This window comes from Phragmites australis, chromosome 11 (genome assembly GCF_958298935.1).
Source record: "Phragmites australis chromosome 11, lpPhrAust1.1, whole genome shotgun sequence".
NCBI lineage: Eukaryota > Viridiplantae > Streptophyta > Magnoliopsida > Poales > Poaceae > Phragmites > Phragmites australis.
In genome coordinates, this window is record NC_084931.1 from 33,447,231 (window position 1) to 33,472,405 (window position 25,175).

At 47.0% G+C, this 25,175-nt stretch overlaps 5 protein-coding genes and 1 non-coding gene across 6 annotated transcripts; 5 read left to right on the plus strand and 1 right to left on the minus strand.

Annotated features, from left to right (window-relative positions):
- The first annotated feature begins 1,900 nt into the window (after positions 1-1,900).
- LOC133884190 (uncharacterized) lies at positions 1,901-5,024 on the plus strand. Its single transcript, XM_062323536.1, has 3 exons — positions 1,901-2,087; positions 2,339-2,613; positions 3,858-5,024. Exons 1-3 carry the CDS (start codon positions 1,901-1,903, stop codon positions 5,022-5,024), a joined length of 1,629 nt encoding a protein of 542 aa, XP_062179520.1.
- Positions 5,025-5,851: 827 nt separating this feature from the next.
- On the plus strand, positions 5,852-9,810 carry LOC133885394 (putative pentatricopeptide repeat-containing protein At3g47840). The gene is made up of 2 exons (XM_062325105.1): positions 5,852-8,364; positions 8,445-9,810. The coding sequence occupies exon 1, from the start codon at positions 6,105-6,107 to the stop codon at positions 8,184-8,186; it is 2,082 nt and encodes a 693-aa protein (XP_062181089.1). The 5' UTR covers positions 5,852-6,104; the 3' UTR covers positions 8,187-8,364; positions 8,445-9,810.
- A 44-nt stretch (positions 9,811-9,854) lies between these two features.
- Positions 9,855-9,927, plus strand: TRNAR-CCU (transfer RNA arginine (anticodon CCU)). Its single transcript has one exon. It is a non-coding gene; the product is annotated as a tRNA-Arg (tRNA).
- A 3,434-nt stretch (positions 9,928-13,361) lies between these two features.
- Positions 13,362-14,982, plus strand: LOC133883980 (uncharacterized). Its single transcript, XM_062323396.1, has 2 exons — positions 13,362-14,046; positions 14,129-14,982. Exons 1-2 carry the CDS (start codon positions 13,511-13,513, stop codon positions 14,820-14,822), a joined length of 1,230 nt encoding a protein of 409 aa, XP_062179380.1. The 5' UTR covers positions 13,362-13,510; the 3' UTR covers positions 14,823-14,982.
- A 51-nt stretch (positions 14,983-15,033) lies between these two features.
- Positions 15,034-16,061, plus strand: LOC133883981 (uncharacterized). Its single transcript, XM_062323397.1, has 2 exons — positions 15,034-15,399; positions 15,473-16,061. Exons 1-2 carry the CDS (start codon positions 15,061-15,063, stop codon positions 16,025-16,027), a joined length of 894 nt encoding a protein of 297 aa, XP_062179381.1. The 5' UTR covers positions 15,034-15,060; the 3' UTR covers positions 16,028-16,061.
- Positions 16,062-16,293: 232 nt separating this feature from the next.
- Positions 16,294-18,940, minus strand: LOC133884191 (protein MAIN-LIKE 1-like). The gene is made up of 5 exons (XM_062323537.1): positions 18,821-18,940; positions 18,401-18,741; positions 17,549-18,325; positions 17,227-17,470; positions 16,294-17,151 (listed from the first exon to the last, which is right to left on the minus strand). The coding sequence occupies exons 1-5, from the start codon at positions 18,902-18,904 to the stop codon at positions 16,294-16,296; spliced, it is 2,304 nt and encodes a 767-aa protein (XP_062179521.1). The 5' UTR covers positions 18,905-18,940.
- Positions 18,941-25,175: the final 6,235 nt, after the last annotated feature.

A 25,175-nucleotide genomic window follows, 5' to 3' on the forward strand; every position in this document is an offset into this window, starting at 1 on the left:
GGAAAAAACCATTCTGAGGAGAGGAGGTCGGCGCCCCAAATAGCAGCCGCAGCCACGGCGCCCTCCAGCCCCCGTTCCCGAAGGAAGCGGAGGCAGTTGCGCCGTCCGCCACCCCTGCCCAGCCGCCGCCAGCCCCCTTCCTCACCGAGCCATCTCTTCCAGGTATCCCATAAGCACTAGAAGACCTAAGTTGCCCCGATCACAAGCCAGCCAAAGGGCTCGGCCCAAATAGAAGAAAGAGGCCCGCCGGTCAAAGCAAAATGAGCCCATGAAAAAGAATATTAAAATTTCAAGAAAACACAACATACCTTGCTTCATACTTCTCCCATTTTTTCAGTTTTTCTTTGGAAAATGTGATTTATGAACATTCTTATGTACTTCCTTTCGAAAAGAAAAAAACATTCTTATGTACTTTGTTGGAAACATTAGTAATGAACTTGAAGCAATTTCGTGCGCTTTCTTTGGACTGGCCCAGGTTGTGAAATTCCCACGAAAGGCCCTGATTAATTGATGCCTTGGGAGTGTCGACGGATGACGCTCTGGTGCAATACCAGGACAACAAAGGCAGGCGTATACCAGCAGGACCGCAAAAGCAGGCATGGCCTGGCCAGTTCTTCTGAATTTTGAACAGAGCGCGTGCGTGCATAGTCAACTCGCTACAACGTAAAACTCGATCCGAGATTGCATTTTTTTACTTTGTAGCGCTCGGGCGACCTGCCGATGAAACCGCGAGTTATCCCGTGCGTTCAACTTAGTAGTTGGCTTTTATGGCTCACGAGCGTACAGTCATACACCTTCAGCCGTGTCAGTGGTCGACGCACATTATAAGAATAGATGTACAAAACATTCTATCTTTTAAAAAATTCCCAAAATATATCCATTACAGCTCCAGATTTCTATTTTCCTAAAAAATCATGACATAACGAGAAAAATAATTAATATGTTGTTTAGGCTAGACTAACATCTCGAGATATCTTGGACCCTCATAAGGCCATATCCTAAACTTATAACATAGGTTAGTCATTGCATGCATTATTGGCGTATATAATGATTTTAATCTCTTTTTCGCTTAGATATCTTTTATCTTTGAGTTCTTATAGGTTTTATTTCTACCCAAGAGAATGTACTAATGCAATTGCATATGTGTTGGCAACTGATGCCAGGAGTGAGCTCTAGTCGGAGATTTGGATCATATCGGTCGTTTCCCAGTTTCTGTAACAAGTGTGGTGGCCGGCAATTTGGCCATTCACATTAATTAATGGAATCCTAATGTTCCGCCTCAAAAAAGTTGACATTTTTTCGTTTTTTAGACTGATGATAGGTTCTATAATATGGTTATGTTCTCATAGAATATATATGTATGAAATAACAAGACGAGAGCACTTGGATGCTTTTGTTCGCTAGGCTTGGAGAGCTGAAGGTCTCGACGTCGTGGCTCTAGTCTTGCTCAAAAGAAAATTGCAAATATATGTATTATATTTATAAATTATGATTTTTCAAAAAATATTAGTGGGTGTACATCTGTAATATATATGTATTATACCATGCATGTCATAGGTCCGCGTTTGATCTGTGTGTTGCCGATCGAGTACTTATCCTCAACCCATCTTCTAGAAGCTAAAACTGGAAGTGGAATACAACTCTTGTTTGCGAAGCAATAGTAGTGTTACCGGTTATTACATTGCAATTGTTTCCATGCTACCTCATCGCAGACCAATTACCGACGACATACTGTTCATGGTTACACCGTTACAGGCTACAACTCTTCTAACCTAGCTTGGCACGGTTAACTACCTGTCTACTATATATGTTAGCTCATCAGATTCCTATTACCTTCTTTCCTTTTTTTTTTTTGGTGTAATCAATCTACGTGCTGATGGATTCTCAGCAAGCAGGTTCGATGGAGGTGGTAGTGAAGAAGCATGAGCTCGTCCGGCAGCTCCAGTTCCCTCCGGGCTTCCGCTTCGTGCCGACGAAGGAGGAGCTCATCGACGTCTACCTCCGCTGCAAGATCGAGGGCCGGAAGCCGCCTCTCGACGTCGTGAACGAGGTCATCATACTCGAATGGCAGCCCGGAAGACTCGTCGGTAAGCTCTAGCATACCCTTCTTCTCTATGCGTACGTACGTACGTACGTAGTATTAGCTAGCTAGATCAATCTCTTCATTAGTGTTGTCGTTACTGATTGAATAGATCGATGTCCAATGAAAGAAAGAAACATGTACTGATTAATCTGAGGTAGTAATCTAATTAGTCGTCTAATTGATGTCGTCACTACGTACTGTAACATGCACTGCCTGCATGTTTTTTTGCAAATTTACTGTGTGTCATGCATGCAGAGGCGTACAAAGGCTACGGGGAGCACAAGTGGTACTTCTTCACGGCGAGGGAGCCGTCGTCGTCGAACAAGGAGAAGGAGCCGAACCGGAAGGTGCGGGTGCCGGGCGTCAACGCGACATGGAAGGCGACGGGGAGCGTGATGAACATCCGCAGGAAAGGCAAGGACGACAAGGTGGTCATTGGGACCAAGAGGGTCCTCATCTACCACTCCAGCGATGCTGATGAGGACGGCAAGTGGACCATGCACGAGTACGTCTCCAAAGAGCACTCCGAGGTACAATTGAGGCTTTTAATTATATATACCGTAAGACGATATCTCCTACATCCATATTCCATATCCGGCAAATAGCTAGATTAATTAGTTTTGTGATTTGCTTGGAGATAGAACGTTCGCTGTAGATTCAATTCTTTAGTGTACAGATTTCCTGTTAAACAATTACGTCAGAGATCTTGGTATCAGTACGGACGGCGAATGTCACGGGGGACACCCCGTAAGGGAACATTCGGTCCAATTTTGTTCTTTTGTTTACGAATTCGGATCTATATGTGGACGTCAGTGTCCAGTGCACTTCTTTGAAGCACTTCCTTATTCATCTTTCACTTGTACTTTGGAAATCGATTACATGATTTGGGAATTACTTCCTCCGATTATAAATACATATCATTTTGAATAAGACATGGTCTTTAAAACATAGCTTTGACCACTGTTTTCCTGAACGTACGTCAAAACTACATTTTGAAGACTGTATTGTTGTCCATAAAGTCAAGTATTTGTGATTGGAGTGAGTAAAAGTTATTGAAAGTCATCAAAAATGTACTAATAATTTTTTTATGTAGCATAACCTTTATAATTAGCTGTCAAAGTTTTTAAAGATTGACCCCATGCTTTCTAAAATAACTGCTGGTTGAGAACAGAGGAAGAGTATGTATTATAGAGTTTTCTCATTATACCACTTTGAAACAATCACGAATCTTAAAGCAGAGTAGTTAATATTACGTGGGAGCAAATCTGTACCACACTAAAAAATAAATCAAATCGATTATTAGATGTACTTATATGCTTGAATAGTAAGTGAGGCAGAATAGTTTATATCGATTTTGTAGGTTACCACAAATTTGCACCACCCTAATATTAACTACTTTAAGGTTCACATATTTTTGTGCCGTAGCAAACCTTTTAACCTGCCTGGTTCAAGATGACACAAAAGTACTTTATTATGTGATGAATCTAATGATATTAATCTCATATTATAAATTTAATTTTTAGTGTATAGTGGTTATAAAGTTTAAAAATTTTCTTTACACACATTTCAGATGACATCTATTTTGGATTGGATGCGGCGCTTATGACAAATTGATAAGTTTGACAAATAGGTCATATTTCCGACAACAATTTGAAGCCACACGCGATTCAATCTCTTAACCTGCCTGGTGTCGATTGACTGCCGGATTCAATCTTGCTTTCTAGTCTGTCCCTACGTTGTTAATGCTTGATTGCTTTCCATGACGTGCATGCAGATAGGGCAGTATTCCCTGTGCTCGATACAGAGGAAGCAGCACTCGGAGACAGAGGACAGCGCCGGCGAAGCCAGCGGAAGCAGCAAGCCCAAGAGGAAAACCACCAACATGGAGACCGCCAAGACGACAAAGAGAAAGAAGGAGGCTTCAACGCAAGCGGAAGGAGCGCAGCAACAGCAGAAGCAAGAGAAAACACCCCGTGTGCCCCGGAAGACCTCGAAGAGAAAGAACATGGCGGCTTCAACGCAAGCTGAAAGAGCGCAGCAGCAGCAGCAGCAAGAGATGACACTTCATAATAATGTACCCGCCGAGCCGCCATTGACGCTGCCCGAGCAAGCTCACCAGATGCTGCAGCAAGAACAGCCGTCGTTGGGGTTCCATCAGACGATCCCCCCCGCCGTGCCACTGCAGGGATACCCTCACCCAGATGGAATCCCTCAGCTTGGAGTTTATACGCCGATGCATGCAGGACACGCACTCGCGCGCAGCTTCCAGTGCAGCGACATGGCCCAGATCCTCATGCAGAACCATCCCGCGCTCTGGAACCAGTGGCAGCAGCCACGGAGTTTCACCGGGAGTCCGTTCATCTCACCGGACGGCAACGTTGAGAACGTTCAGTACCAGGTCTACCAACAATGTGAGAATTACGATGGGTTTGGAGCACCGGACCAGCGTCTTCACACAGGGCAGCACCTGGGCCAAAATCTTGATGTCTTCTCGAGCGATATCACACAAGACAGCAGCAACATTGAGTATGGACCGTATGGTGGGTATCAGCTCTACCAGCAAGAGAATATCGGTGCTCAATATTACGAGCAGCAGGGGCATGGCGATGGCGGTGTGTTTGCACAGACAGGCACAGGCCATGGTTCATCAGCTGACGGACAGTTCGCCGAGAGATTAGCTGAGGATGATGATGATGTTGCTATTGCTACCAAGCAGGGTGACGATAATGTGGCGTTTCCTGCTGATGAATTCTCTATGGAATCATTCGTTGATAGCTTACTGGTTAATGATGATCCTCAAGACAAGGTGGACAGCAATGGAGCCTTGCAGAGTCAGCATGAGCTCCACTGGTCCACAGGCCCTGTGGACAACAGCAGCATACTGCCAATGGCCACGTGTGCAGTGGGCCCTCCTCTAGCTGTGAAGTCTGTCCGTGCATGATTTTTGTGTGTGTGTGGGGGGGGGGGGGGGGGGTAGGGGTTTAATTTGTTCTAGTCATTACTAATTTACTATGGAACTTTGCTAGATAATTGTGGACATGGTTGTTGTGTCTCTGTTGGGAGTTAGCTATATTTATTTATGGACAGCTAGTAAAGTATTTATTTATAAAGTACTAGTAAAGTATTATTCTATAGATGTCTGTGACCTGCTAAGATTTTATCTCTTCATTGCTTAACTAAAAAATTTGCATGTAATTATTGTTCTTTTCAAGAATACCTGTCGTGACAATTTAATCGATTTCACACTTTTGTCACATGATATAGCTATTTTTTTTATGGGTTCACATGAACTGCAAACTAAAACATCATATCTTTTAACTGTCAGAGGGGAGGGATACACCGCATGAATTCCATTAATTATGATAATGGAGGCCCATAACGGCCCGTGTTAGTGATTATATTAGAGTCGGGATCTTGAACTACATTTAGCAGGAAAAGGAATTACACCAAGCATAAACAACCCGGCTTCAGTGCGTGGGATGCGGCATCTCCAGACACATGAGTAGCAGCAGGTAGGGACGGATCTACCATGGCTAGGGTACCTCCTCGACGCACTTGGGAGCCCTTCAAGTTTTCTTCCTTCTCTTTTTTTCATCTCCAGAGTATGACATCCTTGCGACACATGAGTAATCCTTTATTTGCTATTGTAAATTTTTGCAATTCCAAAATGTTTCACTGATATGTGGACCATGGACCCATATGTCATTAACATCATTAACATATTCATGGGATTTTTCAAAATTGCAATGGCTTAGGAGGAAAAGGAGTGGAAGGAGCATGCTGAGATGTGAGCCCAGAAAAAAAAATCACCAGCCCAACGTACACACGAAGCCCAGTCCACCACACACACCAACAAAAAATTCAAACTCACCAGCCCACTAGCTACTTCCCACCCCGCTGCCTCGACGGCCGCATCCACCGCGCCGGCGCTCGACTCCATCCAGTAGCCATAGCCGGCTCGCGAGCTGAACCTCTGCCTCCTCGGACTCCGTTGCTACGCTCCTCGGCGACACCGATCTGAATGGTCGCGGCGGCCTCCCCTCCCCGCCTAAAACCCATCCGCCTCGTACGTCTCGGTCGGTCCCTATGGACCGACCCCGACCCGCCGCCGCTTCTCATGCGCGACCGCGACCTCAACGCCAGGATGAGGCGCCTGGTACGCTCGGGCCGGCTCGCCGACGCGCATAGCGTGTTCGACGCAATGCCGCACCGCGACGAGGTCGCCTACGCCACCGTGCTCGCGGGCCATGCCGCGGCAGGCGACTTCCCCGGCGCGATGGCGCTCTTCGCCCGCCTCCGGGCCTCCTCCCCGCGGCTGGCTGCCGCCGACCCGTTCGTCCTCAGCCTCGCGTTCAAGGCGTGCGCCGCGGCCGCGGCCGCCGACGCTGGGCTCTTCCCGCACGCCGCGGCGCTGCACGCCTTCGCTATCCGCTCGTCAGCCGTCTCCTCCGTCTTCGTCTCCACGGCGCTTGCAGACGCGTACGCCAAGGCTGGTCGCCTCGGCCTGGCTCTCAAGGTGTTCGATGAAATGCCGTGCAAGAACGTGGTCTCGTGGACCACGCTCGTCGCCTCGCTGGCTCGGGCCGGCCGGCGTCACGACGCGCTCCGCCGCTTCGCCGAGATGCGGGCCTCCGGCGTGGCCTGCGACTCCCACGCCTACGCGGCCGCACTCATGGCATGCGCCGACACCGGGCTGCTGTCGCGCGGGCGCGAGGTGCACGCGCTCTGCGCCAAGCTCGGCCTCGACGCCACGCCCTACGTCGCCAACACGCTCGCGACGCTGTACGCGCGCTGCGGCGACGTTGACCGTACGGTAGCTGCGGTCAGCCGCATGGGCTCGCGCGACGTTGCGGCGTGCACGACGCTGATCGCCTCCTACGTCCAGACCGGTCGCTCGGAAGAGGCCGTCGAGGCGTTTGTCAGAATGCTTCGTGATGAGTCATCAAATTCTGCGTCACCCAATGAGTACACTTTCTCTGCAGTCATTGCTGCGTGCGCAAATATTGCAAGTGTATGTCTTGGAGAGCAGTTGCATGCGCAAGCTGCGCACAGAAGTTTTGCTCATGCCCGCTCTGTGGCGAATTCCCTTGTCAAACTCTACGCGCGTGCTGGCCGTCTTTCAGCAGCTGATGCTGTGTTCCGGGAGAGTTTTGTCAAGGATGTTGTCTCTTGGAGTGCTATTATATCAGGCTATGCACAGGAAGGCTTTGCCGAGGAGGCTTTCGCCTTGTTCGCAGAAATGCGGCATCACGGCAGCTGTCCTCGTCCGAATGAGTTTACTCTTGCCAGTCTCCTGAGCGTCTGTGCAAGTGCTGCAGCATTGGATGCTGGACGCCAGCTACACGCCCTTGCTTTCGCTGCTGGACTTGAACACCATGCGATGGTCAGGAGTGCGCTCGTTGACATGTATGGAAAGAGTGGTAGCTTGTCAGATGCTGCTGTTGTATTTTCCCATCGCACGAAAGATGATGTGGTTTCATGGACTGCGATGATTGTTGGGCTTGCCGAGCATGGACACAGCAAAGAGGCGCTTCAACTGTTTGAAGAAATGTGCCGTGTCGGGCTAAAGCCGGACCACGTTGCGTTCATTGGTGTGCTTACTGCTTGCTGTCATACTGGGAAAGTTGAGCTTGGATTGAGCTACCTCAGTGCAATGAGCAAAAACTATGGAATGGAGCCTGCAAAGGAGCACTATGGTTGCGTGGTGGATTTGTTGGGCAAAGCTGGTAGAATACATGAGGCTGAGGAGTTGATTGGAAGAATTGCTGCTGATGAAAGAGATGGTGTGGTTTGGGCATCTTTGCTTAGGGCATGTGCAGCTCGAGGGGATGAGGAAACCGGCAAGAAAGCTGCAGAGAGGGCGATGGAGGCAGAGCCATGGGGTGCAGGTGCACATGTGGCAATGGCGAACCTCTATGCCAGCAAGGGACAATGTCGTGAGGCAGCGCAAGAAAGGCATGTGATGAAGCGGAAAGGGGTTGTGAAAGGGGCAGGGTGGTCGTCAGTTGAAGTTGGAGGGGAGGACAGGGGAATCGGTGTGTTTGTTGCAGCAGACCGGATACGTCCCCAGGACAGTGCTATATCTACAGGATGCTTGATTTGATGTATTATGGAGCTGGAATGGTTCGTTAATATTCCTGATCAGTTGTATTTAGGATCTGAAGTGGAGCTGGCAGTTAACAGTTAACTGAGTGATTCCAATAGGAACACTGACTGCATGCAAAGGAAAACATTCACAAGGTTCTCTGCTATGATGAACATCCATTGCAAGACAACTCAAGGTTTGGTCATTTGGTCATATCTCTTCTTTTGCTGCGCTGTGGTTCTTCTGTATCCTAATGCTGCGTTGATCTGGATACAGGTGATACATACGATGGCTGCATAGAAAATTTTCTATGCTGCGTTTAAGGCCGTGTCAATGATTGTGAATGGAATATGGATACTCAAAGTACATGGGAATTGTTGTCATGGGATCAGCAACACAACACTGTTAACCTTGGATATGATACTGGGGCCTTTTATCCTTGCAGGAGGCAGGTGAGGTCCATGACTAGAACAAGCTGGCTGCTCTAACCATCAGCTGTGAAAAGAGCCCTTGATTATTTGAGCGAGGGTAGGGTAGGAGCACTTGGCTTAGAAAGAAACAAAAGAATCAGCGGTGAATGATACTGATGGAGGAGTGGTAGCAATGATGCTGCTTTGGGATGGAGCTCAGGCTCTGGGAGCCTTTAACCAACTCGTCCGACTCATTCCTCCACAGCCGTTTGCTCCGGGCTTATTTAGCTTTATCCGGCTGTGACTCCAAGGCACCAAACCAATCCTGCCCTACCCAGAATCATAAGCCATGACCATGTCTCAAAAGCACCACAGGTAGCATCACACTGTCACTACTCTAATCTCCGCAATGATGGAGTCATTGCCGGCTGATGGATCAACTTCTCCTAATTGCACTACTGGTAGAAAGAAAGTTAGAAAGTCGTTAATCAATTATCAAGACCAAAGGAAAGCTACCATTGCATTGCTACGGGCTCTATTCCTAACCCTCTAGAAATGAAAAGAATACTAAAAAAAGAAGCACTCCTCCATGTCCTCTCGTTTATTTTCTCAGTAGTATCTGAGCTCCATTTCCATTGCTAGAAATTTAGAATGCTACATGCTGCTAGGGAAGGGGCCATTGCTTCACTGGTATGGAGCATAGAGGAGGCCCTTAGCCAACGTGTTGAGCCCAGAATCAACACCTCGAAAAGGCGGGACAGAACCGAGTGGACAGCATCGAGGTCTGAATTTTAGGTGGCCAGAAGGATCGAATCGCCGATAATTGCAGAACATGCGGCTGGAATAATCCGAGACGGAACGAGGCACTTCCGTCGCGGCAATGACGACTACTGAGGAGCGGGATGCTGTGCGAGTGAATGCCAAGGGGATTAGGAGGATAAGAACGCCCGGGTCTTAATTTGGGGGCACTTGGAAAGGTGCTTTGGGGCAGCAAAGGGGATCGAGCAAATAAGAGAGCCGATGCTGCGGCATCTGATTCGATGCTTAGTTTGGAAGGTATACATCCGTTTCTTAACACGGTTTTTCGCTCAATTAGGCCCATCTGATGCCACAAGCAAGTTAGCACTGTAGTGAGGTTCTAGGGTGAATAAATCAGTGTTCTCAAAGGGGAAAACAGAATAATCCATGTCTATCGGTATTATTCTCCGGCTGAATTGGATGGCTCGTGGGGACAAATATTGTATATATTTAACACCTCTTATTATGGTACATGAGAGCGCCTGTAGCTCAGTGGATAGAGCGTCTGTTTCCTAAGCAGAAGGCCGTAGGTTCGACCCCTACCTGGCGCGTTCTATTTTCCATTTTTTTTCCTTGACCAACGTTTCATATTGTTTGTGATGACTTCGTTAGTGTCACCTTTTTTTTTACCACGTTGCATTGTGGCGGTATAAAACTAAACCCTATTTTTAACAAGTGCCAAACTAGCATACGAATCATTGTGCAACAATCTAAAATTAAAAATCACTTGAAAGTTTTTTAGGCGTGGGCGTGGCATTGTGTAGCCATATCACCTCGTTGCCCGACATGATTACTGCAATCCAACAGCACCATCAGAATAGTCAATCATTGCCTTGCACTATTGTAAGCTACGTGCATTATACTAACTAGCTAGTTTAACCAGCAGGAGCTTCTGCAGCCAAGTAAGGTCAAAGCCACAAATCCTTGCTTTGACGGAAGAGCTCGCGCATGGGTGGCACAACAGAAAGTCACCAATCACTAGCGGCGTCTAGCTTAATTTAACGATACCAAACTTGCGACGAACGGCGGATCATGCAGCCGTGTCTCCCCACCAAATCCTCTCTCTTTGTCCGCTCGTTTGCACAAAAAGTTGAATAACCTCTCGCTCTCACATTCGTCTCAGATCTGATATTTGTAAATGAATATAAAATAATTTAAATATATATTTTTAATTTAGAATTTAAACAGGATGATCCACTCAAATACTTAAGTGTACACTTAACCTCAGCTTCACAAATTTTAAAAACTATAAATACCTTACTTAAAAAAAATTAAAGCTCTATCCAACATTGTCTTACTACTAGTCCCTTTGCACCTCGGCTCACAAAGCGGCGCACGAGGACGACCTCTGCTCTGCAGAATTAACAGTCTCCTATGTGAACTAGACTAGAAGCTAGAGCACCGGCTTTCCTCTAGCCTTTAGGCGAAATCAAATTGTTCGATGCTTGCGCTTCTGTTTTGTACTCAAAGGAAACGAAAAGAATCCCCTTTTCCCCACCACCTGTGAATCATGCAGGTTTTTTTATCCTAATGAGGCGCATGTGATGCGCGGAAATCGGCAAATTTGGAAATTTAGACAACATACGCGACCGTATTTGCGAAAATAGACAACATGTCGACGTATTTGCAAATCTAGCACTCGTATTCGGTATCTCAAATACCGAAATTTGATTTTCGGAAACTGAAAATCCGAAAACACCGTATTCGGCAACTGAGGTGCCGAATACGGCACTGTGGGCTGTATTCGGCACCTCAGTTGCCGAATACACCCTGTACTCTGTTGTATTCGGCAACTGAGGTGCCGAATACAGCCCACAGTGCCGTATTCGGCACCTCAGTTGCCGAATTCAGTACATCATGTCGCTTTCACGTCCTGTCGATGCTTTCGGTGTGTGCGTGCCAGTGGGATGCTGCTTTTACGCTTAATAAAAGCCCTGGCTCGCAGAAGAGAGAAGGGAGAAGAGAAGAGAGCAGCAAAGGAGAGAAGGGAGAAGAGAAGAGAGCAGCAAAGGAGAGAAGGGAGAAGAAAAGAGAGCAGCAGTGGAGAGAAGAGAGTAGCAACGAAGCAACGCTAGGAGAAGCAGCTCGAGCAGAGGGGGCAGCCGGAGAGGATCAACGCGAGCAGCAGCCGCGCTCAATTTCCTTAAGGTAAGTTTTTAGATTACGTAGTTAATTAGTAATTATAATTAGATTTTTCTTAGTTCGTTCAGAAGTATATTAATCATTTCGTCAGTATATTGTTAAATTCATTCAAGTACATTTGATTAATTATATTATTTTGGTAAATTAGAGTATTTAAATTAATGATTTAGTTGGGTTATATAATTTTTATTAGTAAGTGTGATTAGATTCTTTACTTAATATAGTAACATGAATTTACGGGATTTAATCTAGGTAATTAGTTTTATTAAAGTAATATAATTACGTAGTTAATTAGTAATTATAATTAGATTTTTCTTAGTTCGTTCAGAAGTATATTAGTCATTTCGTCAGTATATTGTTAAATTCATTCAAGTACATTTGATTAATTATATTATTTTGGTAAATTAGAGTATTTAAATTAATGATTTAGTTGGGTTATATAAGTTTTATTAGTAAGTGTGATTAGATTCTTTACTTAATATAGTAACATGAATTTACGTGATTTAATCTAGGTAATTAGTTTTATTAAAGTAATATAATTAATCAATTAACTTGATTAATTAGTTTAATCACTTAGGTTTGGTTGAACCGTAGAAGATAGTGTCCAGTAGCAACAAAGATGCATATTAGTTGTATATTGCACTATTTAATTAGTATTATTTTTGTACTTATTATTTATTACATGTATATTTATTTAGGAGATACGGTATGATTTTTCATATTTATTATGGAGAACGTCCCACAGTTCTGCACGGGAGACTTGTAACAATTCAGAACTGCCAGCACATAGAGAGTTCGGTTGAGGTACCTATTGATCTAGATGGTCTGAAATCACATATTATGCGCCTTTTGCGTGTGAACCAGCAGTCCCATACTGTTGTCTTAGAGGGTGTACGGCCGCGGCTTGTTCCAAATAGCTCGGTCATTGTCCATACGTTGTTCGAGATGAGTAGGAACAACGCATGGGCTTTGTACTCACGCAAGGCATTGGAGGAGAACTTTGATATGGCGGTGTACGTAAACATAGTGTCACGACTGGTGCAAGGTGATGCAGTGACCACTGTGGAAGGCTCAAGCCAGGAGGTGATGCATGAAGAGGATGGAGGGCATGTCGGGGAGGGCAGTTCCAGTAGAGAGGGAGGTAGAGTGGACCCTGGTGAGGTCGATGCAGGATGCATGGATAATGAAGACGGTGGTAGCGGGGATGAAGAAGCTGCTGACAATGATGACCCGATCCCGGCGATCCAGTACTTTCGTGGTACTGGGCTCCTGGAGTGTGTCGTCGTTGAGTATAACACCTTATCTAACTGGGGATACCAGAATAGCGACATTCAGGTCGGGCAACAGTTTCGTAACAGAGGGGAGGTCATCCACTTTATTAGCAACTATGCTGTAATAACAAGAAGGGACCACAAGTGCGCCCGGTCTAACCCTACGGAGTATGAGGTCAGGTGTACGAAGCACCCAAATTGCCCTTACTTCGTACGAGCACATCAGCCGAAATATGAGAACTATTTTGTGATTAGTAGACACACTCCACATACATGCAGCGAAGAGGCTATTAGGAATGTGAGCCACGCTGTTGATGCGAGGTTCGTAGCCCAACTCCTCATCACGCTTATTGGCACAGAAATTTGTTTGTCGCCAAAATCGATTATGGGGGAGGTGCACACTAAGACTGGCATGCTTATCAATTACCACACCGCGTGGCGAGCGAAGCAGAAGGCGTTGAAGATGCTGTTTGGAAGCTTCGAAGAGTCATACAACAATGCTCCAAGACTACTGCAGAAGATTGCCATGACGAATCCAGGGACTCAGTGGGCCATGGCGGATGAGTCGATCAGGCTAGATGATGGGTCATATAGCACCACTGACCGATACCTCATTAGGTTATTCTGGTCCTTTGGACAATGCATCGAAGCATTCAGGCATTGTAGGCCGGTTGTATGCGTGGATGCCACATTTCTAAGCGGCAAGTTCCATGGTACCCTTATGACAGCAATGGCGGCGGATGCAAATAATCAGATCATTCCTCTCGCCTTTGCAATGGTTGAGAGTGAAAACAATGATAGTTGGCTGTGGTTCCTCACCTTGGTAAGGACACGTGTCGTGGGAAATAGGGAACGAGTTTGCGTCATCTCAGACCGCAACAAGGGTCTTCTGCATGCGTTGGACGTGCTGCATGATAGCACAAACTGCTCCATTGCATGGCCTGATGTGGAGAGAAGATGGTGCATGCGACACTTGGGCGCGAACCTGTACACAAGGTACCGCAGCAAGTCGCTTGTAAAGAGATTCAAAGGGCTATGTCTTCAGAACCAGCAGGCGAAGTTCAATGAGATATGGAGAGAGTTAAATGAGACCACTCGCAAGATGATGGCAGACCAGCAAGCAGGGGAGGATCAACTGCGGGCGCAAATGGTTGGGGGCCAAACTATCGTTAGTCGTTCACGTGGTACATTTAGCCAGTGGATAGCGGGGAAGCCGCCGGAGCGTTGGGCCCTTATCCATGACACTCATGGTGCCAGGTTAGCGCATAGAATTGTAATGATCATATTGTACTGATTCTTATGCAAATAGCCATTCTAAAATTATTGTATCCCATGTTAGGTACTCCATCATGACAACGAACATAGCGGAGGCGTTCAACAATGTCCTGAAGGGAGTACGGGGCCTCCCGTTGTGTGCCATTATTGAGCTCACATTCTACAGAACGGCGGACTACTTTCGAGACCGTGGTAATGCTGCTATGAAGTGCAGCACACGGTTTTCACCTAAGGTGGAGCAAATCATATCAAGAAGGAGGAGCAAGGCACACTTTCATCGGTCGAGGATCTACGACTTGGCCAACAATGACTTTGAGGTCATGTGCCGCCGTAGGTATGCTTCAGGGTATAGCGCCGGGGACACCGTGCAGCAATGTCAACTTGGACCTAACGAGGTGAAGTGCACATGCAATAAGCCAAAACTGCACCATATCCCGTGCTCGCATGTCTTAGCCGCTTGCAGGGACATAGGTGGCAATGACGGATCACAGTACGTATCACCGTACTTCACGATCGATGCATTGAGGAGCACATGGCTTCCGAAGATGCGGTCCTTTAACATCGGAACCAACTACAAATCGATCGAGGGCCCTAAGTGGGTACCTTATCCACGAGCACGACGCACAGATCCTGGAAGGCCTAGATCTACGAGGCTGCAAGGTGACATGGATGAAGCAGATGCTGTTGATGGCCTTCGCAGGTGCAAACTTTGCAAACAACCTGGACATGACAGGAGGACTTGCCCGACCCGTCAGTAAACTATCAGCCCACTGTCAAACTGAACTGTCTTAGAGACTTTGTATTGTAAAATGTTATTCACCTGTTAGTTGTACTACTTATTGTGCATTATGTGGTTTGCACTGTACCCCTTTAGACAAGAAGTGACCATTGTATTGTAAATGTAATTTTATTTATTTATTTCGTGTTTCTTAAATATTCATGGATCCGTGTTTTGATACAGAGACAGAGCGCAGGTAGTCAGTGAGCAAGAAATCTATGGCGGGATCCTCTAGTACAGGCTTTCCATGGACACCTGCAACGATCGCTATAGCACTTAATGCCTCCTTACAGGTTGTGCGCGAAGGAAACGATGATCCGTTAAAGGAGAACAACATAATCCAAGCCGTGGCGAAATTGCATGCAAGACCCATATGTTCTAGGTTAACCGCGCCACTCCAATGTGTAACCACCGAGGACCTTAGGGCCCTCTTGTATCACCGGCGTCAAATGTATCTGAGGGTCCGCGAACTGGCCGACCATCCTTCTGTGATAGGTTTCTCTAGGAGGCAAAGAACGATAGTAATGTCGCCAGACCAGTATGCATCCCATATTCAGGTATGTCATATAAACATTTGGTCACCCTACTTATCTTATTTCTATTGATTCGAACGGTCCTCTTCTGCGTCAGGCTTTCCCGGAAGACGAACAGTTGATCAACAAAGAAATCTCACACTTCTTGACGATGTGTATGCTCTTCGGCGGGGGTGTGATGCCTGGTTCGCGTAGAAGACGACGACAGTCAGCGAATCAAAGGGGTACAGAGGCGACCTCTACGAATCATCCAGATAATGACGAGGACGAAGACGATGACGATTTCATGCCCCCCATGCCTAGACGTTCGAACAGAAATACAGGAGAAAGTTCTAGGAACACTGCAAGAGGACGTTCACGCACAACATCGAGATGCCATACAACTGATAGGGAAATAGGACGTGGTACCACCTCGGAGAAACCTCAAGATGATGACGACGACGACGATTTCATGCCACAACGACCCCGCCCTCCGAGGCTTCCATCTCCGGAGGACACCGATGACCCTGAAAATGATGATGGATTTGCTCGTACTCATTTTTACAACTTCCCAGAACCACCTCGGAGACGACAACCATCTTACCCGGATAGCTTTGACCATCGCACCTGGAATTCTTACGCTAATTTGCGTCGCCACTTTCCTTCGCCCTAAGCATCTATTGTAACCCTATATATTTTATTCCTTTAAGGCATGATATTATGTTCTTTAGGCGTATCGTACATGATAATGTTTGTTGTTGTTCGCTCTTTATGTGTAACCTCTGTACCGGGTTCCATGCTACTTATGCTTTACAACTACTATTGTTTCCTCTGTACTGAGAATTTCTTAAATTAACAATACAGTGAATACGACATAATAGGGATGACCTCGACATTAAAATCAATAATACATGTGTCATGACAAATTGTCCTGGCTACTCAACGGCGACGATGCCTCACACAATCTCCAGGCGTGTAAGCGTCTGACGGGTGTGTGGCTCTCATCCCAGCAGCCTGCGCAGGCCCCTGCCTTGCGTGCCCTTGGTCGTCTTCATCATCATCTGCCTGCCCTGTGGGAACCCCACCGAACGTGTATCCCCCCCCGCTTACTCGGCTCTGCATGTACCATGCCGAAGGATCCTCGTGCGGAAGTGTGGACGGCCCTAGAACGTGCTCCGATGGAGTCCAGTGTGCCGAAGGCTCGCCATGCTGGTACCAATGTGAACTTCCAGGTTCATTGAGATCATGGGAGGACTGTCCGCCGAGTAGATCAGTGAAGGTGGCGGTCGCATGCATTGCAGCACCCCAGTCAAAAGCATTAGGGTCGCTCCAGCAAGGGGTCTGCTGCGTGTAGTCAACGACGTCCTCCTGATGAGAAGATGCTGCAGCCGGAGGTGTCATCGTAGCCGGAGGTGCTAGTGAACCCAGCGTAACCTGCTCGGGCGCAGGAGGCTGCGTGCACTCCTCGGCCTCAGCACCGGAACATGAGACATGACGCGCCGAAGCTGAAGATGTATGTCGTGATTCTGACCGGACGGGTTCCTCACGAGCACTGGATGACCGCCTGCTGTGGGAGGACCGCCTGCTGTGGGAGGCACGAGACGGGTCCATGGCATGTTGGTCGTACCCCCTCCATTGCGGGGCACACCCACCTAGACCACGTATAGCGTTTAGGAAGCGGGATCCTCTTGTCCTCATGTACTCCCGGAGAGGGTTACGATCCCTCTGCGATGATGACCTGCTTGGTTCCCCAAAAGGTTGATCCGCTTGCGTATGCATCTCATACGCCTCTTCAGTCTGTATAAGATGAGGGACATGTCAGTAATACACAGATTTTCCAAAGAAAACCAATATAAGTAACGCATCACTTACCACAACATGAAGTAGGCGGGCACGATCCTCGGGGAAGGGTCTGGGGCCCGGCTGTACAGGTCCGCTGAGTAAGGTGGCACGCGTGCGCGGACGGTACCAAGCAAGGTAGTCCCAGTACGTGGCCTCGTCGTATTGTCCAGCAGTAATGATGACATCCACCGCAGCTGATTCTGTCCACCTCCGTATGTACTCGGCATTCTTAGATGCCCAGTCCTGCGTGCCTCCGCCCCCCTTTGAGCTCCACCTGTACATGACATAAACAGTTATAATTTGTTAACATGGATAACCAATGTACTAAGGCAACATACAATAACACACTTACTCGTGCGCCCGTCCGGCGTCTCGTGGTGCTGGAACAGGCACCACCTGTCGGTACCCGAACTGCCTCTGTACACGTTCTGGAGAATATACTTCCACGCAGTTCATGTACAACAAGAAGCATGTGGTCAACCATAAGTCTGCGTCACGGCTACAAGAGGATGCCAGGAGTCCACCATCTGCAATTTCTTTTACTCGTGCCATACGCCATGGATCCCAATCCACTAGATCAGCGCTAAGGATGTCCAGGTCACTTATCACCCTGGAGTAGTTACCATGGTCTTGCTGCTGACTCCATCTTAGCCTGGCATGAATCCACCGATACCCCATCGTTGGCCTTATGTCATCTGCAATGCCATCAGAGATGTGAACTGGGTAGTAGCACTTGAGCACCCAAGGTCTGGAAATCGGGAGGTACTCCCAACTCCATAACTGTAAGAGATGTAAGCACCCTGTAATGGTTGCCTTCCTCTTTGTTCGCTGGGTTGCATCACACAATCCTCTGTAGGTTGCAGCCAACACTGCAGATCCCCAACTGTAAGATGTAGGCTCATAAGGATGTGACGCGAGGTGGGCTGCTAACCATACAATATGTGGGACGACATAATCGCCTGCCGTGTTGCAGAACATGATGCCTCCGAGCAGGACGTATAAGTACACCTCATAGTGTTGCATAAGTGTATTCTCGTCCGCATCCAGTGGGCATGGACCGAACTGTGTCAGCCCATGAACCCAGGACATGGAGAGGCCAGCATCCTTCCCGTCGTATTGCACACCAAACCTATAAGATGCAGATGGTCAATGACGCTTTAATAGCACTGTAATATTTTAAATGCATTACATAACAAATAATTACCTATCTGCAACATAACCCTTCCACTGCTCCCTTGCGGGTCGCGAAACTATTAACGGGGCACCCCTTATTGGCAGCCCGGTCAGCATGGCCACGTCCCGCAGTGTTACTGCCATCTCACCAAAAGGAAAGTGGAAAGTGTGTGTCTCAGGACGCCAACGGTCGACGAGACCTGTGAGCAGTGCCTCATCAATTGCCGGGAGAGGTGTCCTACCACCGACCTCCATGGGAGCTCCGGCCATCATGAGAGCGAAAGGTAGTAGTCCCGCCCGTGCGAGTGGCTCGTGGAATCGAGGGTCCAACTCCTTAATCTTGTGCACACTCCGGGCTCGTAACGGACCCAACTGCATGAGTTATCCAATACATGTACAGAGTTAGTTCGAAATTATCGTGGCAATAAAATAGCACATATAAACGTGGTACCTGCTGTCCTGTGAATATCATCCTTCCCCTATGGTTCTCGTCGTACCGCTGCTGAAGAAGCTCGGGAAGACCACCATGAGCCATGATAATGATTTAAGGCTTCATGGTTCAACAAATAGGTGAACAACATATTAGAATAATCTAAGTACTCTAATTAAATAAACTAAGTACTCTAATTAAATAATCTAAGTAATATAATAACGTAATTAAATAATCTAATTTGTATAATCTCAAAACTCTAATTAAATAAACTTAGTACTCTAATAAAATAATATAAGTAATATAATAACATAATTAAATATTCTAATTTGTATAATCTGACTACTCTAATTAAATAAACTAAGTACCCTAATTAAATAATCTAAGTAATATAATAACGTAATTAAATATTCTAATTAGTATAATCTAAGTACTCTAATTAAATAAACTAAGTACCCTAATTAAATAATCTAAGTAACGTAATTAAATAATCTAATTAGAATAATCTGACTACTCTAATTAAATAAACTAAGTACCCTAATTAAATATTTAAGTAATATAATAACGTAATTAAATTATCTAATTAGAATAATCTGACTACTCTAATTAAATAAACTAAGTACTCTAATTAAATAATCTAAGTAATATAATAACGTAATTAAATTATCTAATTTGTATAATCTAAATACTCTAATTAAATAAACTAAGTACCCTAATTAAATATTTAAGTAATATAATAACGTAATTAAATTATCTAATTAGAATAATCTGACTACTCTAATTAAATAAACTAAGTACTCTAATTAAATAATCTAAGTAATATAATAACGTAATTAAATTATCTAATTTGTATAATCTAAATACTCTAATTAAATAAACTAAGTACCCTAATTAAATAATCTAAGTAATATAATAATGTAATTAAATAATCTAATTAGAATAATCTGAGTACTCTAATTAAATAAACTAATATAATTAAATAAATGTAATTGAACGGATTAAACAATCTACTACCGAAAGAACTAATCTATTTCGAAACTGACTAACCAAATAAGCTAATTACTCTAAATATTATTAGTAACCTAAGTATTAAATAGGTAATCTAATAACTAACCGGTACGAAAGTGGCTGATCTCGAAGTATTAAACTGCCGCTGCTGCTGCTTTCTCTACTCGAGATGCTGCTCCTCTGCCGCTCCTCGCATTCCTTGCTCCCTTCTCTGCTCTGGTGCTGCTCTCTTCTTCGCGGTCTCAATTTATTTAGCTCTCCGCAGACCAACATGCATGCATCCTGCATCAATTATTGACCGGCCGGCCGAACTCACGAACTCACGGGATGCAAAAAAACGAACGACGTGACGTGACAAAGATTGATGTGACGCGGGAAAAAGAGGATGGGACGCCGGCCGGCTGTATTCGGCAACTGAGGTGCCGAATACGGCACTGTGGGCCGTATTCGGCACCTCAGTTGCCGAATACAGCAGAGTACAGGGTGTATTCGGCAACTGAGGTGCCGAATACAGCCCACAGTGCCGTATTCGGCACCTCAGTTGCCGAATACGGTGTTTTCGGATTTTCAGTTTCCGAAAATCAAATTTCGGTATTTGAGATACCGAATACGAGTGCTAGATTTGCAAATACGTCGACATGTTGTCTAATTTCGCAAATACGGTCGCGTATGTTGTCTAAATTTCCAAATTTGCCGCGGAAATCAGATGTTTGGTGCTCCGTGTTTTTCCAACGTGGTGACCGAATTTTTACTCTTAGTGATTTGCAGTATTAGTCTAGTACTCCTATCTAGCTACATAGAGGATTTGAAGGATATGATCATCCTTTTTTAGTAGAGAAGTGCTACTATGTGGCTCTTGCTTGCTTGCACGTAACCTGCCGGGCGCCGACGGCAACGGCTGTGGTTGTTTCGTCGACCTGCCTCATCGGCTCCAGCAAATCATCAGCAAACAAAAGGCACCACACGTGTGCACGGTCCTCTCCTCGGCGTCCGGCTCGCACGGCGAAGAGCGGCCAGGCATTAGCTGCGAGTAGCTCGAAAGGAAAGCGGGGCGAGGAAGCGGGGTCAGCTGTTTTTAAGGGCCATGGCTCCACAGGTTGCGAGACCTGTCGCTGGCACGGTCGAGCAGCCATTGTGTTGGACGTGCCACCTTCCGGTGCGCCTGGAAGCCCGTGGACGTACACAAAGACAGGCAGGCAGGCAGGTCCACGGCCGGTGGTACGAGAACATGGCCTGAGGCGGGCTCAGCACCAGCAGAGAGCAGAGTACTTTCGTCAGTGTTGCGACGATCCACGTGAGGGACATTTGTGCCGAGCGCCGGCCACCCCTCGCCGCAGCCAGCAAGGGCTCAGCCTTCCAGTAATTGCGCATCGGCACATGAGCATGACACGCGTGGCGTGCACGGGTTCAGTCGAGCCTCCTGCCGCACTGCCACTGTCCGTAAGGTTATTTTTAACGTATATTTTAAATATTCACCATATAATATTATTATAATATTTTTTTAATGATATTACAATATTTTTTAATTTTTAATTTTTAACTGCTAACCTATTTTCTACCTGCTATAATCATCCTTTATGATTAGTAATGCAAAACTAGAGTACTCAGATTTGAGGTACTCCGGCCGACTGGATCTGCATCTGCAATACTGTAGACAAGATGAAGAAGTTGCTGGAGCACTTCTCAATCTGACGGGATCGGGATGAAGACTGCTGGAGATGGCATGATCTTTGCCCCCGCTGGTCTGTCAGAACCTTGGGCTTGCCTACTCCAAGAGGGGAACGGGAGTTACTCATTTCGCTTTCTGACTCTGTGAAGTGTAAGGATATCATTATTGTGTCTTCAGTTACTTGGGGCCCTCAGTTTAGCATGATCCGGTTTGCTTTCTTACAATATTTGGTCAAAAATCGGCCGACCATAAATGCGGCGACTGTTTTATTTGCGCTAATCAACTGTGTTCGTACAGAGAAAAATCGATTCTTGGATTGAATCGGTGCGACTAATCTCTCTGCGGCCTTATGCATTGTAGGAGAAGAAAGCTTTGTGCGACGATAGTTTTCAAACTTGGAACTGCCGAGAGTTCCTACAAGTTCCAAGTGGGAACTGACAAACAGCGTTCTTCCAAACTTCAGGCCGCTTCGGCGGATCCAGAAGAAAAAAATAGGACGCTCACGCTTTTCTTCTTCTCCTCTTTTTCTCTTTTTCTTCTTTCTTTTCTTCTCTTCTACTTTTCAACACTAAAAAAATTGAAATGATGCTGCTTTAAACAATGGAACGGGGCAGTGGTGCATCTAGAGCAAAAAAAACTAACGAGCTCTTGTTCTTTTTCTTCTTCTTCCTCTTCTTTTTTTTCTCTTTTCTCTATCAAAAATTAAAAGCAGGAGTTAGAAGGTAGGGAGGCTTGAGCCCGCGGTGGATCCGCCGCTGGAACGGGGAGAATAAGAAAAGAGAAGCGAGTGATGGGGATGGAATGGAAGTGCTCACTCGGAGTGAGTTGGGTGCATAGAAAACATAGAAAAGGCGCTGCTAGAAATTAAAGATGTCTCTCGCCGGACCAAGTTGAGACTGAGACCATCTGCTGTTGCAGCCTCCAGGGCTACTACAGTGAACCAGAGAAGACATCCAAATCGATCTCGCTTTGTTTGGACCGATCGAGGTCGACATCGATGGCCCCGCCCGGCGCACGAATCTCCGAGCCGGGCCAAACCAATGGCTGCCCAGGGCACACTGTACCACACTTCGTGACACGTGGTTACGTGCATAGAAATCTCCTGAACGGGGTCCCCAGCTCCCACACTTTGCTACTCATGTTTGTTACTCAATCTCAAACTTATTCGCTTGATCTGAGAGTAAGTTTGGTCCAAATAGTGCGTGAACAAGAAATTACAAACCGTAGTGACTGTACAACGAACTTGAAGTAAACCAACTTTTAATTACGTGAACAACATCTATGTCCTACTTGGAGTAATTTTGCAGGAAAAATATATATGCTAATCATCCAGCCTGAACAGTCTTATAGCTTAATCTCAGAAGAAGAATGTCCCTAGCTTTGAGTGGCAACCACCAAAAAAGGAAAAGAAGAGAGGTTTAAAGCTTTCCAACATATTTTGACATTTTTTTCCATCTTGACTCGGGTAACTACCACCGCATGATACAATTTGGTGGTTCCAATGTTCTATGCACACCACCAATCATTATTGTCCTATAATCACGTCTCACTCCATTTCAACACTAGAAAGAATAAAGCTTAATATCCACATCAAAATCACCAACACCCCTGCCAATTAGCAAACAGAGTACAGCTCAGTTGGTTATGATCTTTTGTGGTAGAACCTGGCTATCCGATCTTTTGTGGTATAACTGAGTATAGCACAGTTTGCTCAGTTGGTTAGGGTCTTTTGTGGTAGAACTTATCTATCCGGTTTCGAATTTTAGACTTAATATAGGTGCTCATATTTTTTAATTAAATTTTAAGAGAAATAATAAATGCATACATGGATATGTTCAGTAGTTAAAGCACGTGTTTGTGCTATGTGAAATTATATCTCCAATCTTATTTAGGCTTGTAGCTACGGATGACAATAGGTACGAACTAGCCGGGTTGCTCCACCCTATACTTATACCCGTTGGAAAAAAATCACACCTGCTACAATACTCATACCTGCATACGGGTACAATATTTACTCGTACCCATATCCGTGTGGGTAACGGGTACCCGACAGGTTACCTGCGGCCAGTAACTCACCCTTAGCCGCCGTGAGGGGCGATGGAGGAGGCGGTGGCCGAGAGGGGCGGTGATGGCAGCGGCCAGAAAGGTCAACGGAGGAGGTGGCGGGTGGCAGGGACGGTGTCCGGGAGGAGCCACGGAGGACAAGGCGACGATTGCGATGGTGAATGGAAGGGGCGACGGAGGAGAAGGGGGCGACGATAGTCGAGAGGGGCGACGGAGGAGAAGGAGGCGACGATAGCCGGGAGAGGCCACGGAGGACAAGGCGGCGATCGGGAGGGACAACAGCACTACGCTAGCTAGGGGTGGCAATGATGGCGCAGCAACAACTGGGAGCAACGGCAACACACGTGCACGTGATTGGGTTTGGTTTTAGGGTTGTGGGAGGTGACCAAATGATAGTAGGGTTTTATGGTGTGGGCCAAGTGAGCTAGCTGACAGTTTGATAAACCGTGGGTACACGTGTATAGGTAGTAGGAGAATGGATTCATACCTTTTGTACCTGATAAGTGACGATTACTCATTAACAGACCCGTGAGTACAAGAATTAATCCATACCTAATTTCTAATAGAATAATTATTCGATTTGAGGACTCATTGTCATCTCTACTTGTACTTAAAAAAATACAACTACCAATAAAAAACCAGGATGTATGCCTATACCCATAAAGGTCACTAATAAAAGCTCCAAAAATAGCCTATATAAACCCCACATCCACCTCACCCCAACCAAAGAATTTCAAGTCGCAACAGCTCTCACTCTCTCCCTTCCCTTCACTCTCCCAAATCCCAAGCCTCTCCGCGCTCGCCAGCTCCCCTTGCAAAACCCAATCAAATCCAAAAGCCCCGGAACACCACCACGTGCCAGGCGCCCGGTGCTACAGGCTGCAGCTACACCACAGTGCCATGGCGGCCGCCGGAGCAGCGTTGCGATTGCGCCTCCTGTACCGGATGCTGCGCGTGGGGGAGCTCCTCGCGCTCGTGGCCATCGTCTCCTGGTCGTCCTCCCGCGTGCCGTCCGCCGCCGCCGCCGTGCTGCGGCTCGCGGGGTCCCTACTCCTTAACGCCCGGTTCGTCTTTGTACTCGGCAACGCCATCGTGCTGCTCCTCCTCGCACTGTCCAGACACGACCTCTCCGTCTCCTCCAGCCAACCAACCACGGCCAACGCCACTGCCACCTCGCCACCGCTGCAAGCTGCACCGGCCGCCGCAGGTAGCAGCTTCCCTTCCTTCAGCACGCCAACTCAACAGCCTTCCGACACCATGGAAGCTGCTTCCTTCGCAACGCCGACTCCAGCGCCTGCAGCCATGGAAGCGCCCGCGGCGGCCCCGGCGCCCGAGCGGCGGGTCCCGCGCGCGGCGGCGGCGGCGTTCGAGGACAAGCAGCAGCCGGTGGTGCGCGTGAACAAGGCGCGCCCCCCGAGGCGGAGCAGGTCGGAGAAGATGGGCATGGGCCCACGCTTGGCGAGGCGCGCGGCGTCCCCCGAGCTGCGGCGCTCGGAGTCCGAGAACGGGCGGAGGCGACGGTCTTCGGCCACGGCGCGCGACGCGGAGGCGTGCTGGGGCATGGACGACGCGGAGGAGTTCCGGCGCACGGTGGAGGCGTTCATCGCGAAGCAGACGCGGTTCCACCGCGAGGAG